Source organism: Chenopodium album, chromosome 23 (assembly GCF_948465745.1).
Source record: "Chenopodium album chromosome 23, dcCheAlbu1.1, whole genome shotgun sequence".
Lineage (NCBI taxonomy): Eukaryota > Viridiplantae > Streptophyta > Magnoliopsida > Caryophyllales > Amaranthaceae > Chenopodium > Chenopodium album.
Window position 1 is genome coordinate 33,315,465 of NC_137856.1, and position 19,351 is coordinate 33,334,815.

The 19,351-nt window shown below is 35.6% G+C and overlaps 4 protein-coding genes across 4 annotated transcripts; 2 read left to right on the forward strand and 2 right to left on the reverse strand.

Annotated features, from left to right (window-relative positions):
* The first annotated feature begins 17 nt into the window (after positions 1-17).
* LOC145608989 (F-box only protein) lies at positions 18-3,089 on the forward strand. The gene is made up of 2 exons (XM_081664562.1): positions 18-186; positions 2,752-3,089. The coding sequence occupies exons 1-2, from the start codon at positions 35-37 to the stop codon at positions 2,873-2,875; spliced, it is 276 nt and encodes a 91-aa protein (XP_081520688.1). The 5' UTR covers positions 18-34; the 3' UTR covers positions 2,876-3,089.
* Positions 3,090-4,446: 1,357 nt separating this feature from the next.
* LOC145608671 (uncharacterized) lies at positions 4,447-9,357 on the forward strand. Its single transcript, XM_081664277.1, has 7 exons — positions 4,447-4,771; positions 4,904-5,005; positions 5,317-5,431; positions 6,348-6,463; positions 6,946-7,134; positions 7,998-8,140; positions 8,887-9,357. The coding sequence occupies exons 1-7, from the start codon at positions 4,650-4,652 to the stop codon at positions 9,066-9,068; spliced, it is 969 nt and encodes a 322-aa protein (XP_081520403.1). The 5' UTR covers positions 4,447-4,649; the 3' UTR covers positions 9,069-9,357.
* A 972-nt stretch (positions 9,358-10,329) lies between these two features.
* LOC145608831 (cinnamoyl-CoA reductase 1-like) lies at positions 10,330-13,646 on the reverse strand. Its single transcript, XM_081664423.1, has 5 exons — positions 13,170-13,646; positions 11,555-11,718; positions 11,264-11,461; positions 10,764-11,131; positions 10,330-10,618 (listed from the first exon to the last, which is right to left on the reverse strand). The coding sequence occupies exons 1-5, from the start codon at positions 13,375-13,377 to the stop codon at positions 10,525-10,527; spliced, it is 1,032 nt and encodes a 343-aa protein (XP_081520549.1). The 5' UTR covers positions 13,378-13,646; the 3' UTR covers positions 10,330-10,524.
* Positions 13,647-14,598: 952 nt separating this feature from the next.
* Positions 14,599-18,984, reverse strand: LOC145608832 (uncharacterized). The gene is made up of 9 exons (XM_081664424.1): positions 18,733-18,984; positions 17,747-17,870; positions 17,198-17,661; positions 16,777-16,968; positions 16,490-16,696; positions 15,824-15,977; positions 15,637-15,700; positions 15,500-15,565; positions 14,599-15,394 (listed from the first exon to the last, which is right to left on the reverse strand). Exons 4-9 carry the CDS (start codon positions 16,920-16,922, stop codon positions 15,318-15,320), a joined length of 714 nt encoding a protein of 237 aa, XP_081520550.1. The 5' UTR covers positions 16,923-16,968; positions 17,198-17,661; positions 17,747-17,870; positions 18,733-18,984; the 3' UTR covers positions 14,599-15,317.
* Between the last annotated feature and the right edge of the window lie 367 nt (positions 18,985-19,351).

Below are 19,351 nucleotides of genomic sequence, written 5' to 3' on the forward strand. Positions count from 1 at the left end.
ACACAGAGAGAAGAAATTTGGTTGAGTAAACAAAATGAAGGAGACTACAACACATAAGGAAGAAGAGGAGAGAGAAAAAGTTTGCAAAAGATGCAAATCAAGCTTCTACCCTTGTTCTAACACCCCTTCTTCCTGCCGATTTCATCCTTCTTTCTTCGTTTGTCGTCGTCACGATGATCAGAAGAGGTATTCGCCAATATTTTCTTGTTCTAATCTACTACTGTATTTTTCAATTAATGTACATGTTATTATGAAATGCTGAAATGGGTATTGTAGTGTTGTATGTGAATGGATTTTTCAGCATTTTGTTTGTGTGGAAATGATATGAATTGGGTATTTGTGACAGGGTTTTTATGCAAATTTGGAAAAAGGGTTTTAATTTTTAGGATTAATCAATGTTGTCTTCATTGTAGATCCATCTTTTTTGAGATGAATTGATGATGGGTTGAAGTAGTTTCTAGGTGAATAATGTCATGTAATTGTAAAGCAATGAAATAGGATTTTTTTTTGTGATGAATTGATGATGGGTGTAAGTAGTTTCTAGGTGAATAATGTCATGTAATTGTAAAGCAATGATATATGGAAGATCAATAAAAGATTAAAAGGGCAATCAACCTCTAGCACTGTTCATTATGAAAGAAAATATATTGAATCTATGGTGCCCCCAACATATATTTGACATATTTGTATATCGTGAAGCATTGTTTGAGCTTGATTTGATATGATGCCCACAAGGCCACAACCTTTAGCACCCGTTCATGTCTGGGAACTCGGGATCATAAATGGATACGAAAGGGAAATATATAGCTTCATTGATCATTGAATGTAGTAGTGCCCCACAACATATTTCATATATCTGTACATCATATATTCATAAAGCATTGGTTAAGCTTGATTTGATAGGTTTTGGTGGTACAGTTATATCACCAAAATAGATAAACAATGCAAAAGCAAGCTAGCATGTAGTATTAAACCTAAGTCATGAGCAATGCTTGGGTCTATGTATCATGCCATATCCACTACTTGCAAATTTCTACCATGTTATATTCGTTGGTTTTAAGTTGTTCGGGAAAAGCTCTCACATAATTGCCTTCACATTTTTACATCATCTTTGTCCTCTTTTCTGTGCTCTCACTTTCTTTCAATAAACATGCTGTTTCAAAGTTTGGTCGGAAGTATCCTTGTAAGTCACGACATTATGGAGGTTTTTGCTTTCAAACTTACTTTATAGTACCGAGATGAGACCCTTTGAAGATAAGAGCTATATTGAGATTGGACTTATTATTAGGGAACATGATGCTATTGAGTGGGAGTTTTCTTCTTTTTATTAGTCTCTTTTTAAGGATAAAGAAGTTGATTATTCTTGTATTGTTCTTCTAGATTTGGGTCCCTTGTTAAGTTATGAGTTGGACTGGGGTGATTTGTAAATCTATGAACTCTATCTTTATCAAATTAGTTCTAAGAAGGAATTAAGTCAATAGAGTATTCAGATTTAGTTGATGTGTTGCACAATAGTCTTGTATCTTGTGGCTGTTTTCGGCTATCAATCTTGGAGCCCTTGTATTTCAATATCTAAATAAATCTTCACTGGAACACTCGCCCTGCTTTGTGGTTTGTTTTTCTGGTAGATGTATTGCTACATGTATTGTTAACTGTTGGCCTTCCTAGAAGCAAACTTTTCAGCACTGCAATTAGAAGGTTTTCTTTTTTATTTTTATTTAATTCATTGAATGTATATGAAACACAAATATTCACCAAATTTAACATATTTGTAAATCTTGAAGCATTGGTTATGTATGATTTTAGGTTTTGGTGGTACCAGTTATTTCACCAAAACTGATTAAACGATGCAAAAGCAAGCTAGCATGATGTATCAAACCTAAGCAATTAGCAATGCTTTGGTCTATTAATCATGCTATATCACCTAATTACAATCAATCATGTTATCTTGGTTGATTTTGAATTTCTGAATGAAAGCTCACATAATTCTCTTCACCAAATTCGTCATCTTTGTCCCCTTTTTTATGTGCTTCTCACCTTTTTCAACTGAATTATGCACATAGATAAAATTGGCTTAGCAGTCCACCATGACTACACCAATGACTGCTTTATAATACCTGGTGAGAAGGCAATGTTTAATCAGCTATACTGAATTACTGATTGCCCCGAGACCAGCCAATGCAAGCTACATGTTTCTCCTGGCCTTGGACGCATCACTATCTTTAATGCCATCAATAACCTTTGAGGTTAGAGCCTTTTTCGAGAGTTGGCTGTTAAATTGATCTTGTTTAAAGTCTAGTGTGACCTTCTGGACATCTTCCTCAAACTTGATTCCTTAGCAAAGGGCATTTGATTTGTTAATATTTTTAAAAAAATGAATGGAAGTGGCTTCATTTAGACAAAAGAGTAGTTACTAGTTTGTTTTGATTTATAAGCTTTGTAGATTTTGGCACGGAGAATGGCCATTAAATGTGAAGACTGTTTGATTTTGGCTGACCATAGATTTGAGTTTTGCTGGTAGATCTGGTAGACTGGAAGCATAATTGGTGATTTAAAGAACTACAAAGTATTACTTTTTGCAGAAATTTGTTTTCTTAGGTCTTGATGTGCGTGCTATATGGTAGTTTATTCACCCCAACAACAGTGTGCAACCTTTGCCCTTCCCTTTCGTTTTGTTGTAGTGTTGTTGATGCCTCTGCCCTTACCTCTTATGAACGGAATCAAGCAATCCTTGTTTTGTCTTTTGTGTAGGTACTATGAACTGGGCCCTGATGATCCGCCATATGCTGCCAAGTTCTATGACTGTTGTGGTGCTGAAAATCCTGAGGCTCCCGGCTGTACTGTGGGTTCTCATATCACTTATGATGATGAATGATGTACATTGTATGCCAGACATCTCTAAGTGCATTTGGTTTGATGTATGCCTCATATGAATGTATATGCGATAAGTAATAGATTTTCACTAATTTGTAATCTAAATTTCTCTGTAATTTAGTCCTTCAATGTATATAGCAGTTGCTAGAATGGAGTTTGTTACCGTTTGTGTTAGTTCAAACTTCGAAGTATATAATAGGGAAATTTGTCCGTCACTCCAAGTCTCCAACCATTCATTTTTGTTTTTGTGAAATACCTAAGTGTATTTGATGGTGAATTTAACCTATAAATGATGTTATAATAGACGCATTTAGAGCAACTCCAACGGCAAGCTTGCCAGGCCACATAAGTTTTTAAGCTTAATGTCATTTTACCGACTTTGAACTCCAATGACTAACTAGTAGCTTACTTTTTACACAAATTTTTATATGCGGCTGGCCACATGGTGCGACAAGGGTTACTTGTATAGTGTTATTGTAGGTGTTAATTGTATTTTAGGGTTACTTGTATGGGTGTTACTGGATTTGTCAGGGGTTACTTGTAGGTGTTACCTGTATTATGGGGTTACTTGTATGGGTGTTACTGGTTTTGGTCAAGGGTTACTTGTAGGTGTTACTTGTATTATGGGGTTACTTGTATGAGTGTTATTGATTTTGGTCAGTGGTTACTTATAGGGTGTTATTGGTTTGGTACGAGGTTTTGGTCTGGGGTTACTTGTAAGTGTTACTCAACTCATTCAAGTAATCCATACAAGTAACCCCATAATACAAGTAACCCCAGAATACAAGTAACTCCATAAACAAGTAACCCAGAATACAAGTAACCCTGCCGCACCATGTGGCCTGCCGCACTAGAAAAAGCTCTGTACTTTTTAAATAAAAGTCACCTCCTAAATTAACTCTTTTTAAAAATATAATGGCCAAGCTAACTGCAATTTCTTATTCCATTAGTCAAGCTAGTAGTTAGGGATTATTTAATATTGCAAATAAATCCCTAGCTACAATAATTGGAGTTGCTCTTATAGCTAATTATATTAAAAGAATTTTTTTTATATAATTTGATTTCATTCCGATATTGCATTCCTAAAATTTGAACCATTGCTCTACAAAATCAATGTCAAACAATTGAATCTCATGTTCCACCGTTATTTTTTAAGTATTTTTTGATTTCCTACCAAACAAACAACTATTTAAAATATCGTTTTCCATAAATTTTGATTATCGTGTCGACCAACAACATTTCCTCCGTCTCTTAAAATTTTTCCTATCCCGGTTGGTAATTTGGTATATATTTCGTATGTAATTATTAAGAAGTAGAGCTGGTAAAAAGTCACGCCGTGTTCGTGTCTGGTCTCGTGTCAACTTCTTATTGTTAATAAAATCTATCCAAAAAAAAATACTCTATATAAAATCTAGAATAATTGTATAATTTACTTACTTTATTAAAATAAGTCGTGTTCAGATTGGTTTCGTGTTGTGTCGTGTCGTATCGTGTCGTGTGTAGGGAGTGGAATGGGTTTATATCAGGCATCTCTCCTGCGCCTGCTCTCCAACGAAACAAACCGCGTCGGCGCGTAGCCTAAAATTGGGCAATCCAACTACAAAATCCAAAGTCTCAGTAATTCCCTGAAAAGTCCGTCGACGTTTCAGCTGTTTTACTTAGACCTTAAGATTCACACAAATTCTCCTTCTCACTCCCCTCTTTCTCTCTCCTCTCCTTCATCTTCTTCAATCTTCAACCCTTTCATCTCACAATCTCAATTTCAATCTTCAAAAATGTGGATTGAGGTTATTTGTGGTTTGATACTCTACAAAGTACTCCGTATGTTCTTCGGAAACGACGACGTTTTGGACATCGAAACCTCCGATTTCAACGCCTTTTTCTCCGTCGCTTCTAGGTTTGTTTACTCTTTTCATTATTGTATGATGATTATTATGATTGATGAATTTGATTGTACTAATTTTGAATTGAAGAATTGAACAAATTTGATTTTATTTGAAAAGTGTGATTAACGAATTTGATTTTTCAGACTAGAGAAATTGTATGGAGGAAAGGCGTATGTTGGTCTTCGGATTCCTGACGCCGATTCCGGTTCTCGTCAAAGTATTGATCTGGTTCTTGTCACTAAACGGTAATTTTTCAATTTTTATTTTATTTTATTATTTTTTTTTTATCACTGTGTTAAATTTGTGTACTACCTCGGTCCGAATTTAGTTGTCACGCTATTAGTTCAAATTACACTATCGTTGTCATTATTGATTAATTTCGGATGGAGGGAGTACTAATTTTCGTGATCATCAAATCATGTACTGTCTATTAGGAGTGTTGTGGTTTAAGGGAAAATTTATGGATGCAACTTTGTTGGGTTGTTGTAATAATCTTGTTTATACACCGCTTAGTTGGTTAGGGTTTATGTAATGTCTTATCTGGGGTGTTTTGTAGGGAGGCAGTGGTGATTTGTGTCAAGAATTTGGCAGGGTTTGTTTCTGTTAACGCCGATGGAAGTTGGCTTTGTATAAGTGAGCACAAACATAAGGAAGAGCATCATCCCAATCCTGTAAGGCATTTGATTCAGTTTGCACAATTTACTTGCTAAATGGGTTTTGTTTAGTTGATAGTTTGTGTTGCAAACGCCAAGAGTTATTATTGCGTGTTTGTTGAACGCATATTACCCCCCCCCTCCCCTCAATCTCTCTGTAGTAGGCCACAATTCTATTTCCGGATGTCCAGTAAGTCCGATTGTGTCTTTGTGTGTGTGTGTGTGTGTTTTTTTTTTTTTTTAAATGTTTTTTTTACAGTTGAAGACAACCAAATTTAAAATTTGGTGAAGTTATATATGAAGTATTAAATTTTGTGAGCTGATTTCGAAACATTTTTTCATTTGAGTGAAAGAATAAGCTGACACTTTACTTTGTGTATTGATTGACTTCTTGTAGACTACTTATAATTCAAAATGCATGTGATACTTTGCTTTGGAGTGCAGTTGTTTAATCATTGCATTTGTTGTCATGTGAGGTTGGCTCCAAATAGATATTGAACTGTTTTTCTTCTTCCGGTTTTTTTAATTTGTGAAGACGATTGATGTCTATGCTTTATGATTGGTGCAATTTCACTTTGATGTGAATGTGACTTTGGTGCAAGTGTTTTAATAATATTGTTTGAGGAGGTAGCTGCTTAAAAATGAATATGTAATGCATTTCATGAACTTCAATGAAGTATAACATATGTTACTTTGGGCAGTACAGCGGCCTGTTAATGTTATGTCATGCATTGGATTTTCTTTTTGATGTGTCAACATATAGGATGTCTGATCATTTGTGATGGGTTACTCTGTAAACCTTCACCCATTTGAACTTGTGGCATTGTTTTTTAATTGTGGAATCAAAATCTTTTGCTTGTTGGTTGGCTGCTTTGGTTAAGAATTTATACTTTGTTTTTCTGGATATGAGTTTATGCTTTTTTCCCCCTGGTAGGTAGAAGAAGCTAAACGGCAGGCGTCTGTTCTGGAAGCATACCTTGAACAAAGAGGAGTTTCTCTTCCTGAAGGATATCTTTCCTCCAAAGTCATCATTTCCAACCCAAAGTTCCGGTAATCTATATTTTGTTGTTGTATTATATTGTTTTTGTTTGTTACACTGTACCAAACTTAAAAGCAAATCCAGTCATTTGTTGTTATAAATTTTTTCCCTTTTGAAGCCTATACACTGTAGACTACCTCCTTTCCCTTGGAATTTATCCTAGATTTTTGTAATTGTCTTTAAAGCAATCTTCTAGATTGCTGTTACACATCTTTAGATGGTTGCATCATGGTCCAATATTGTGTTTATTTTTGTAGTTTAATTTTTTACTTCAGTAAATCTGAAAATGAAGGGAAGAATAATTTTGTGTATATATCTGCTATCAAGGTGGTTATAAGAGGAGATGCATGCTTTCTTGGTTTGAAGATAATTATTGGTTGCGAATTTCGCACTGCGTAATCTTTTCTGATAGACATGCGGTCCTTTTGTCATTGTAGCATTTAAGACATCTAATTTTTCCCTTTATGGTGTCAAACAAAAAAATAAATCACAGAACATTAAATCCAGACCACTTCCCACCAGAAGTCGTACAGTATGAAAATTGGGTAAACTTGAAGCCAGAATCAAAAGGTGTGCTTTCTGGATGGTTTAAAGGGGCATTTCGTGCTGGAAAGAAAGATATACAGGAATCTACACATCAGCAACTTCAATCTATTCTTAGCACTGCTCCAATGTGGGATAGGTATGTTTCCGAATCTCTATAGTTGCCTGGTATATGTTTATGGACCTTTCTGCAGCATCTTTCTTCCATTTTACTTGAGAAGCTTATTACTCAATACAAGTGATACCCTTAAACATGTGAAATGTGAAGCACAAGTATGGTGTATGCGATATGTTTTCCTGACTATACCATCACAGGATGTATAAATATATTTGTTTATGATTAAAATTTTCTGCAATTATATTTTGGCTCTCATGATGAGTGGGATGTGTGAGAGTGAAATTCTAGGGCTTTGGAGTTTATTTAAAGTGTATGTATCTCACCTGTTTGAGGTTTTGATTTCTCTAGTTCTCATTGAGTCCTTGAGCCCATTGTTTCACACAAAGAATGCCAATGGTACTCTGAAAAGGTTTTGTTGTCTGTCTGTTTTGTTTAAAACTAAAATGTTGTGTAATGGTACCTGAATTGGTTTTCTGAATTTCTTCCAGCCATTATTTTGGTAACTTGGTGAAAATTTGCATCAGCTCTCTATGAGTTTGCTTGTGTGGGTTTTGCTTTGAGGTTGTGGATTTGTGGTGGGATGTGTATGTGTGTGTGTATTGGGGTATGCATTTTTCCTGTAGTGCAGTTTTTAACTATGTAGGTATAGAGCTGTGTACATTTGGACCTCTCTAGACCCCGTTTTGGCGGTATATATGTATCCAAACATGCTGTTTGTTTCTTTGCATATTATTAGTGCTTTTTTGAAAAAGAAACTGACAATCGAGAATGGAGTCACAGGGGCTTCTATTGGCCAAGTGCTTGAATTTATAAAATGTTCCAATTGCACAAATCATGTAAATTAATTATTTTTTTTTATTTTTATATTTATTTTTGCTGCATAGGCTGGAGCTCAAAGCCAGCAAATATGTGTTAGGAGAATTTTTGGAGTTCAAAGGCAAGAATGAAGATATTCAAGAGTTACAATATATCAAGAGGTCAAAAGTTGGCCAGATGATTGTACAGAAAACATCAATGTTTGGCTTTGGTAAGATTTCTGCTTTTGCGGCTCATTCATTCATCCAAAAATGTTTCTTCACTTGTATATCATCTTTTGTATATAGCACAAGGCGCCAAGGATTGCATGCAAGAGAGTTGTTCATTTGGACTTGCCCACTTTAAAGAAAAGATGATAAAATAAAATTAAGAATAAAATGTTTAAAAGAGGGATTTGACAGTGAATTTATAATCTTTTGTATATTACAATTATTCTCTAGCATGAGGCATTTTTTTGCGGTTCCTTTTCTCGTACTGAGGTATAGTCTTTGGACACAGTTGCTTGCTAGCCAAAATTGAGAGATAGTGGTACTCCATTTGTCCATAATTAGTTGTTACACGGTTCCATCATAAGTATTTGTCATAATTTGACTATATTGCTACATCCCCTTCTCTCCCTCAGTCATTCCTAATGAGGTTATCATGAGAAATCTGTGCTTGATGGCCTTGATCCTTTACTATATATAGGAAATATCACAACGTTTATTGTACACTCTAAATTAAAATACAAACGTGTGACTATTTAATTTTGTTTTCCTACCAACTAAAAAGCTAGGAGAAAAATGATGGCAAGTTAATTAATGATATTCTTGTGTGTGAATTATTGAGCTGTCCTGTTGCAATGATTGTTGATTGGTTATTCTGAGTCATAAAATTAGAATTTTCTTTGGGTATCCTGGCTGCTACCATTTCATAGGTTAATTTTTTATTTTTTTTATTTTTCTCATTGTATTGCAGCTCCAACAAGGCTTCAAGTTTTGTACTGTTTTCGTGATTATCGAACTGAAACCTCTTCATCTTCTGAGTGGAAGGAGGTGACTGTCAGGTCAAGTACTGAAGTTGTATTCCAGCCCCAGAATGCTAAGAAAGTCAGGAAGTTCAAGTTATCCGCTATCACTTCTCTGACACTTAGTGCCTAAGTACTGTACATTGCTCTCAATTAGAGGTAACTTGGTAACTTGAGAGGTATTCAGGTTTGTCTTAACTGTAATATCCTATGCCAATGACTCTTATCATTGTATAATATGAATATTCAATGTTGAATTTCAAGTGGTATACTATAGATCTTTCCAGTTAGGTTATAACCTGATGAGTTGTCCAATGTACTTAATCACAGATAAAGGTCGAGACAATCAACGTAATAATATACTCTGTATTTACTTTATTGCCCCTCTGTACTTATTTTAGTTGATTTTCAGCTTAATTCTATGAAGCTAGTCTCTTTGTTTGCAATTTTTTTTTGAAAATGTGGATATTATTTGAATATCCCCTTGCTATTGGTGGCAGAGCAGTAGCCAACCGATTTTGATTTGGTATGGGTTTGGGATGTTAGCCATGACAAGATTGTTCTTATGGGTCATTATTTATTGTGGGCAAGACTACAGGTGAATTTGTAGTGACTATCGCCCTTAAAGGCTCAAAAAAAGAACAATCTTTAGCACTTACCTTCTTATCAATAATCTGTATAGACTTTATACTAGATAACTCGTTCGTTGTTTTCTAGAAGTCACATATCTGTTCTCCTTGAACAATTGAGCATTTGAGCCTTAGGTGTTCTTAATTAGGTTAGAACTAGTGATAGTTTGCCAAAAATCACTGTATGGGTGCAGTACCAAACTACAAATCCTGATTTGCACTCGAGCTGCAAATTGATAGATAAATCGTCATATGGTGTATGGCTCTCCTTTAGATTAGATACATTTGAGTTGTGTTCATGCTGGCTAGTTGTTTTTCACTTGCTGATCGATGGGTTCTTCCCTCCAAGAACGATCTGCTCTAGTTATTGGTTTAGGTAGTCTTGGCCTTGGCATGGGTCTCTCACTCTCTTGTCTCTTCACATATACTTCGTATAATTCTATTTTAGTTGCAAGCAATGTATAAAAAGGCTCAAGGCGTTTTGGAGTACCTTGCGCCTAAGGCGCGCCTCATTGAAGTGAGGCGCATATAATAAGAAACAAACAAAATCTGGAAAAAAACTCATTATGCGCCTTAGTGCGCCTAGGCGCGCCTCGGTGCGCCTTAGCTGCGCCTCATTGAAGTCGCCTCGCCTAGACCATAAAAAGCGCATGACCTCTAACGCCTTGCGCCTCAGCGCCTAGGCGCGCCTTAGGCGCACTTTTTCAAACACTGGTTGCAAGATAACAAACCAGTAGTGTATACCAAACAAACCCACCATAGAAGAGTAGTTGGGAGAGGATTTTGATATTAATTTTCATTGCTGAAGTTATTTTTGCACTTAATTTTCAAAATTACATCAAGAAGATGAAAAATAATGGATTTTCATTTAGTTACAAGCTTTCAAGCATATTCCGGTGTTGAACAAAGAATGAGGCCATATGTACATGAGCTCCATTCAGTTTGGATGGTGGCGTCTTACTAATGCAGCTGGAATTGACAATCAAAATTCACCATCAACTGGTTGAGTTTCTTGTTGCTTATTCGTTGCGGGTATACTCTTGTATCCTCTGAGCTGCACATGAATAAGGTTAAGATTAAGATATGAGCTAATCTAATCACTTTACCTTTTAGTCCTTTTACCCTTCTGTCATCAGAAAAAAGGAACACTAAAGTAAGGCAATTTAGAGTACTCTTGTTTCTAATGCTAGTGTAATTACCTTTGAGGGGGAGAGGACATAAACATGGAGGCAAGCTTAACAGCATCTTTGTGGCAGTTGATGACATGATTGAAGCACAAATAACGTCCGTATGATGAGACTTCTTCAAAGATGCGAATATGGGCATCCACCAAAAACCAGAGATCTACAGCCACAAGAACTCCATTTTCGTACATCTCAGCTGCACCTTTTAGGTATGACGGAAAATTCTTTTTGCTGGTATATGCAGCAGGATGAGCAGCAGAAGTTTCACGCAAGTTATAATCTAACAACAGCCCTCCATTAACCGACACCATGCTCACTCCTCTGTCCATTGCAAGTGCCCATGCTGTCTTCTCTGCTAGTGTTTTTGACAATGCATGCCATAGCTGTTACAGTTTATTTATGTTAATTTAGAATGAGTTGATGATATATTTTGTTGCAACTTTCTTGAACTTTAAAGAACAGATTAGACATTAGCCTTGATGACAAGCAGAAACACAGCTAGCATGTGTGAGTACCTTGAATTTCTTACAGAAGTTGATAACGCTCCAACTCTTTTCATCAACATCACAAGACGATGATGCACCATCACGGGTATCTGTCCAGACAACAGCTGTGGCGGAAGAAGTAAAGATGACCTTCTCTATGGTGGGTGTCTGGGCACATGCTTCCAGAACATTATGTGCTGCTCTCACTTCTATGTCTGCCATATGTTCCTGCAATGTGCCAATCCAAATGCTGTCAAATACAATATAACCTCCAGAAAACAAGTAATAAGACTGTCTATTAGACATTAGCAAGCGGCGTACATCATAAATAGGATGCTCAAACGGAGGCTCGAATATGTAGAACAAGGCAGAGCAGCCGCTAAGAGTATCAAGGATACTCTGATAATCCAATAGATCAGCATGAAAGATCTTCAGGTTTTGTTTTTCGTCCCCAGTACATTGCACTTTCATGCTTTGCAACTTCCCTGCAAAAGATAACTTTTATAAATAACAAGAAATTTAAGAGTTTGTCAAAAAAAAAAAAAAAAAAAGAGGCTTAAAATGGTATTTAGAGCCAAAATACTTAAAGTCTAAAAAAATTGTTACTCTGTAGTCTGTAGTCCGTATTGGCATACTTAATTAGTGTTGGTCTAGTGGTGAGGACTGAAAAGCCGAATTTGTTGCCAAGAACAGCAAAGGGCACTTTGGGTATATATTTTTTTTCTTTTTTAAAATTTTATTTTTTATTCATACCCTTGAAGGGGTCAAGTGACTCAAGGCTCTTTCTAAGATGAAAGCACCCTCTACCAAGAATCCAAGTTACCAAGTCCTTAATACTACATGTCTTTTTCATTACCTACCAAAATACTTATACAAGTAATAAACAAAAAATTAGTACGAGTACGAAGTATAGTAGTACGTTAGAGTTAAGACTTAAGACTGTTTTCAACAAAATTAAATAAACTTTCTTCAGCAAAAGTAAGTTGAATACATCATAAATAATTAAGTTTCAACAAGAAAAGACTAGACTAGTTCAACAAAAATAAACTGAGTTTGAGCAAAAAAAAAAAAAAAAAAAAAAAAACAATAAAAAAATAAAAAAAAATAAAATAAAAATTGCAAGACTATTTTCATTATAATTACATACACGTATTTGAAATTAGATTGGGTCCCCTCAATGATACGAAGTGGAGTGTTAAACGTGATACTTTGCCAAATTTGTACCGAGTATAAAACGACGAATATGAGATAATGTAAAATTACAACGGGACGTCTGGACATATGGAGTACCATGAAAGTGTAGGACAAAAACTTGTACTCTAGTTTTTATTATAGTCCAGATATTTCTCATTATTTGATTAGATTTGGTTAGATGTAATTATATAAATAGATAAACTAAAATATGCCATAAATTATTGTAATTTACCCTTTTTTTTTTGTAATTTACTTTCTTTGGTGGGGATGAGAAATTGGAAATTAGGATTAAGACACTGAACAATTGAAATTAAAGAGAAGAAAGAATCAAATTCCCACATGAAAAGACATAATATGACTGTTAATCACGTTTCACATAAATTCGGCATATTATATTATATTCCCTCGAATTTCACTCATGAAAAAAAGCATCTTCATTATCAAACTAAAACAAAATTATTTAATTACAAAGATTTTTTTATTTCTTATTTTTTAGGAATTGTTATAAAGAATTCAGTATTTCAGTTACAAATCTTGTGGTGCTGTATAGAGAGTCACAAAGTAGTAACGTTAACAACATTTATTCTTGATTGTCAAAAAAAACAACATTTATTGTTGTAATAGGCTTATATCGGATTTTTGAGTACCACCTTCAAGACTTTACCGGTTTAGTTTATTGATGCGAAAAAATGAAACGAAGTAGGAAAGTAGACAAGATTAAAATCATGAGAAAGAATCAAACCTTTGGAATGAGATTGAAGAGCAGCATGAACAAAGTAACCTTTTTGCAAGAGATTTTTAACAAGTTCAGACCCAAGTGACCCTGAAGCATCCATTACACAAACTGTCTTTTGTTCCCTTGAAATTTCTGATGCTGAATTTGGGTGCTGGTGCCTCATTCCGTTGTCGCCGCCACCACCACCGCCTCGGCCCGCTTCTTGTAGGGGCATTTTAGGGAATTACGGATAGGTAGGGAGAGAAAAGAATTGAAGAATTTGGTTGATAGATTAGCTAACAGCCTAACACCAACATTCCAAACAGGCTGATGTCTCTGCCTAAATATATATACTTCAGGGGTAGTTTTGGAATTTCACAAAGTTGAGATTGGTTAGTTTGAAATTTTAGATTAGTTGGGGGACTGGTAGTTAGTAGGAAGCGGGAAATGACGAGAAACACATACTCTTGACCCATTTAATTAATTACTCTTTATTTATTTAATAAATCTATCATTTCCATTTATTATCAAAAAATTAAACCAACAATTTCATGACTCGTGGATAGTTCTTTGCTTATTTTCTGCCACGAATTAGAACATTAATCCAGAATTTTGAAGTTTTGTGGCCAAGAAAATAATTTTAGCATTTGGGCCAACTATTTTGATTGGTTACTTTCTCTATTTCAATATAGTTGGTCACATTTGATTTCAATATAGTTGGTCACATTTGATTTTTCTAATATATAAGTTATTGAACTTGTAATCTTAAAATTACTCCGCACCTTTGAAATTTAGTATACGGTTACTTCATTTTGTTTATAATTGCAAGATGTTTTCTTAACGCGTATATTTCAATGATGATGTGAAGAGTAAAGGGTTAAGGGAAAAGGTGTTCAAGTTATTTCAATACATGTACCTACGAATATTTACTTCTCTTATTTATTCGGTAAAATGCACGTCATAAAAATACTTAACGATTATAAAACAAAAAAAAAATGAGGTAGAAATACTTGCGTGGACCTGGTAAACAAAAATGAGGAAGTAGGTGTATTTGACAACTTGAAATAGTCAATATACATTTATACCAGTGTGATATAGTCTTGTATATTTATATACCCAAGTTATCAATATGAAACTCCATAAGTAGGGAACAGGTAAACAACAAAAATAGATTTCTTTTTTTAAAAAAGGAAGAAATTGAAAAGGATGTCAAAATTACGTGTGAAAATGGAACTAAACTAGAGGAAATGAAGAACACTCAACAATTGAACAAAGTACAAGTGCTCAAATTGTGTACGAAAATAAAAGAGAAGAGTCATAAGTAATCATAAATAAGTTCCCTCAAAAAAAAAAAAGTAATCATAAATAAGTAGTCCATATAATTTATTATTGCAAGAAAATAGACCTAATTTTATCTCCAAATTTATACCATTTCTAGTAAAATTGACAACTAAACTACAGTATATTGAATTAATTGAAATAGCGTGAACAGGATTACAGGAATACAGCAAAAGTTCTCATGTTTTTGAGGTAAAGTTGACAGGATTATTTATGACCTGAAATCAATAATAAACCTGAATTTTTACATAAATTGATCAGGCTCTACCTAAACCAGTATAATATGGAGTATTAAAAAACAATACTCGTAACTGTTATACGCAAGTAGTACATACCTTGTATAACACTATAAGGTTATGTTTGGTTCACCTTATTTTACAAGCATCAATATGGTGTTGGTTGTCGCAAAACTCAAACCTGTCTCTGTGATAGGATCATACCAACTTAAGCAAGCTCAGCAGGACAGCAGCTAACTTTGATCTCAAAAGAGCCAGAAGAACAAATCCAGCACGGTTTGTGCGGACTCGAGACACTCCTATTTTCATCCCGTATTGTACTCATGTTTGGTCAGTTAAAACTTTTACTGCAATATATGCCACAAACTTCAAAATAATGCCCTTGTGTGTGGACTGTGATTCCACATAATGTGCTGGACTCACTCATCGGAGACACAAGCGATGCCTTGAAAAGTATCCAGTAGCTCAAATTATAAAGCCTCATATCTTGTGTTTCACTACCTTGGCATTGATCCTTGCTCTGAATGTGATTGTGCTCGTGTCACTACTCTCTTTTGTACATAATATAGGAGATGGTGGAACTCACAAAATCACGAGGATGTCAAAATGAGTATTCATCGGGTAATTCATGATATTTGCTCAATAAATACCTCTTGAAGTTTTGTTTCAGGTTTTTACCTGCTCACCAAGGTAATGTGGTTAAGAAAATTGAGAATTCACTGAGACACTAATCTTTATCTTTTCCAATATCTTCAAACATAAAATAAAACTTGTTCATGTTACCTTTAGGTTGGAAAAATGATATGTCCTTCGAAAGATTTGACTGAACTACTTCCACAAGATCTTTCCCTGACAACAATTTGGAATAAGCTCAGGGAACATTTAGAAACCGTAAACTTAAAGCCGTCTGCTTTCCTTACCGGTTATTTGCTTTTTTCCATCATTGATATTTATCAATAAAGGAGTTATTGTGGTGTCCTCTAACTGCAAATGCATAACCCCACAACAATGTCAGAAGACAGCATACGGATGGCAACAATAGCAATGATAGTTACATCAAACTTCTAAAATATAGAAAGTTTGTGAGGGAAGTTCTTGAGTCCTGACCTTGGCAAAAAGAGCTTTTGACAGCTCCAAGGGATCAATACATGACGGGCCTGAATTAAATGCAGGAATGTATTTGCCATTCTGATATCCAGCTAGGAAGTGAAAAGCAGCTTGACCCGGAGAAAGCTTTGAAATAGCAGGAAGGACTCTGGAGCTGATTACAAAAGGTAAAGGCATCCAATAAAAAAAGATATATTCAGCAGAAGATTTTGGAAGTTGTTGTCAACGATGAGATGGAATGGGCAATATCTGCGACCAGCCCCCCTATTCCACTGAAGAAAGTCCATGGATTTATTGATACTACTACAAGGCTAGTAGCCTTTAGACCACACAGAAACCTCAGCTGTTGGACAAAGACTGTCTTTGATGTTTACACAAGGCCAGAAGCAATATCGGGGACATGAACTCAACACTCTTTACCAATGAGAATTGCACACTTGGGGTATTGGAGGAATCTAAAAGGTCAAAATGTCAAATTCACTCTCTGTTTGGGCAAAGGCACATTTCATCATGAATAATATCAAATGGCACTCAACTGGTTTCTATGAACTATGTTGTATTGTTGTTGTATCAGTTAGAATTTCTAGTTTGAGGATAAGAATATGGAATGAACATGTACAAATGAAATGTAACAGAAACACAGCAGCACTAAAATGATTTCTTTACCTATCAGAACATGCAAGGATAATAGCAGCAGGCACTTTGTAAAAGCTTGGTGTGTCAGTGTTGGAATTTTTGGCCCGGAAAAAGGGTGCAACACCTTGAGGAGCAAGAATAACACCTGGATCTGCAGACACCAACAGATCCGAGGAGCTCTGAATAATGTCTTCTGGTGCAAACAAGAGTACTACTAATTCCCCCAGCTCCAGAATCCTGTATTTGTATAAAACTTGAGCAATCACAAAACTTAAATTTCAAACACTTTGAGAGCCAATGGAAGCAGAACAGTTTACCGAGCTGCTAGTGGGATGCCCCCTCGAGCGGCTAATATAGGTTCTGATAAAGCTGCCAAACTTTGTTTGACTCCTTTTGCATCAGCAAATGCTTTACCACATAAAATAAGAGAAGAACGCTCAGTGTCAGCAACTAGAAACCCCATGCTTCCTTTGGAACCAAGACCAATTGCACTCTCTATTGCTTCAGTACTGCAGAGACAAGAGTAAGAATTGAACAGTTTTGGAAACTCATTACATCAAAACTAATGGAGGGAAACTAGGTAGAACTGCCCTTTATTGTCAAATTTAGTTTATTTATTAACAGAAAATAATCCCTCAAACTACAGGCAGTCATGTACATGTATTCTACTATTATACATCAGTAGACCAATCCATCAATTCCACGTGGAATGCTCTGACTAAGTCTATATCAACACACCTTATAGAGGAAGCAACATATGTTGTTATAGGGCAGGTATCATGCGAAACTGCACGAGTTGAGGCACTCCAAAGAACATTCGAAAGTGAGAGTAAAGCTGATGGACTATCACTTATCACACGGACTTTTGCAGAACACCTCGATGATGATCCAACAGCTCCATCATGAATAAAAATGTTTGAGATTGATGACAAATGGCTAGAGACCTAAATCTCATTTCAATAAACAAAAGACTAAACTCAAAACCTGACCATTCATACCATCCACTAAACATTCTAAGTTGTAGATTTCATTTAAATAATGTGATGATAATATAATCCATAAATCGCAATAAAAGAATCCTGTTAACTGTAAAAGGTTCACACATGCCTGTTTCAGCAATTTACTGAACTGTGCCTTTGAAATTTCTGAACATTCTCCAGTCACAGTTCCCCTGACATGAATAGGGAGCCCTGATAGAGATTCTGCATAGATTAAATGAAAGCAGAAGCTTCTGAGCTAGTATGCTAAAAACACGGGGACGGAAAATAAGGGGCAACAATTTGATACCTGTAATGGTTGCACCTTTCTGCTTTAGTTCAGATGTATTTAAGTTCAGAAAAAACTTGTCTTCCACAATTACACCTCTTGCAGCCAAAGCTGACTGCAGGCCATATGATGCTCCAGGATCCCTCTTCAGCAAAGAAAAGGAAAAAGAGGGTAAATCAAACATTTCAGGGGGCACAAGAGCAAACATCATGGTCGGAAATGAAGGATATGTATCAAAAGTAACACAACCCAATCAGTTCTTACAATTATGACAAACATAGTCAGTATGTGCAAATTAAAGTTGTGTGATTGCCTCATCTTGAGATAGATAAACCTCGATAAATAAAACCAAGTATCCTACTGGCAATTGTAATCCGTTATATTAATCAATCCTTATCATTCACTACCTGAACAAATACACATTCATGCCCATGATTCTTTAGTGGGAGCTCCACCCATCTTTGATAGCAGTTTCATCACAAGTCACAGACTTTGATTGCAATTCTACTAAATCCTCCCAATACAGTGGCATAAAGAGCCAAGGGAGTAAAGCTGACCTACAAACCTACCAAAACTTTTTTACAACCTTGAAAATTTTGTGGTCATTTGGTTGATTATGTGGTATTCAGAGTAAAAATCTAGATATTTGCAACAGAAGAAAGACCAGTTCCCAAGTGCCTAATATAATCCACTAATCCTGTGATCCACCCATGAACTAAGAGGGTGGTGCCAACTTCCATCCATTGTCCCAAAATCCATACTCCATATATACTTCATTTCGCCTCAAGTACTCATGTCAAACCCTCGACACTACAGCATAGGTATGGACATTACGACACTTCATATTGGGCCAAAAACATGCAAAATTTTCACAAATTAATCTTTTAGTAACATACATACAAGAAGTATCAAAATTTCAGGTATAATATCCCTTTCAGTCCAATTTGTAAAAAATAAATTGGGAAATCAAAACATCAACAATAGTAATATTGAGAAAGGAAAATTACATGGTAAAGCCTGTGATGCAAGCCAATTGATGACGAAGCTTCCGGAGAAAACAAGTACCTGCTCAAATGTTAGTAGAAAAAGAGAAAACCCCAGAAAAACCATTGAAGAGATGAAAGAAAAACAGGAGAAGATTGAAAGAGTAAGAGAAAAACTCGCCGGAAATTGCGGTAAAGTGACATTATCGTCTTCTTCTTTATTATTTTCCGGCGACGCAAATGGTTAATCACCAGTCACCACCGCTGCCATGTCCAAAACCACCCGCATGGTTGTATGTTTGTACTAGAGCTGATCATTGGGCGGGCCGGGTAGGAGGCTATAAAAATCAATTCGTTAGTTCAGGTCGGGTCAAGATTGGATTGAAAATCCTTGCCCAACCTCGGGCGGGCCAAGAGGGTTATCTAGGGCAAAATGGGCCATGACTATAAAAAACAGTTGAAAATGTGCTTGCCCATCGCCCGCCCAAAACAATTATGTATAGCCCTGGCCTGGCCCAATTTGATTAGCTCTAGTTTGTACTCCATACTAAGGTCCTATTTTCTTCACTTTAAAAAAATTAATATTAAGTAAAAATAATTTCAGTTCAATAAAAATAAATTTAGTTCATTAAAATTAGTTTCA

Coding starts and splice junctions, on each gene's coding strand:
- LOC145608989 (XM_081664562.1), top strand. CDS start 35: ATGAAGGAGACTACAACACATAAGGAAGAAGAGGAGAGAGAAAAAGTT. Junction 187..2,751: donor CGTCACGATGATCAGAAGAG/GTATTCGCCAAT, acceptor TCTTTTGTGTAG/GTACTATGAACTGGGCCCTG.
- LOC145608671 (XM_081664277.1), top strand. CDS start 4,650: ATGTGGATTGAGGTTATTTGTGGTTTGATACTCTACAAAGTACTCCGT. Junction 5,006..5,316: donor CTGGTTCTTGTCACTAAACG/GTAATTTTTCAA, acceptor GGTGTTTTGTAG/GGAGGCAGTGGTGATTTGTG. Junction 5,432..6,347: donor AAGAGCATCATCCCAATCCT/GTAAGGCATTTG, acceptor TCCCCCTGGTAG/GTAGAAGAAGCTAAACGGCA.
- LOC145608831 (XM_081664423.1), bottom strand. CDS start 13,377: ATGCCCCTACAAGAAGCGGGCCGAGGCGGTGGTGGTGGCGGCGACAAC. Junction 11,719..13,169: donor TCTTCAATCTCATTCCAAAG/GTTTGATTCTTT, acceptor TATCTTTTGCAG/GGAAGTTGCAAAGCATGAAA. Junction 11,462..11,554: donor TTGAGCATCCTATTTATGAT/GTACGCCGCTTG, acceptor GGCACATTGCAG/GAACATATGGCAGACATAGA.
- LOC145608832 (XM_081664424.1), bottom strand. CDS start 16,922: ATGGGGTTTCTAGTTGCTGACACTGAGCGTTCTTCTCTTATTTTATGT. Junction 15,978..16,489: donor ATCCTTGCATGTTCTGATAG/GTAAAGAAATCA, acceptor TTTTGTAATCAG/CTCCAGAGTCCTTCCTGCTA. Junction 15,701..15,823: donor CAAAAGCTCTTTTTGCCAAG/GTCAGGACTCAA, acceptor ATGCATTTGCAG/TTAGAGGACACCACAATAAC.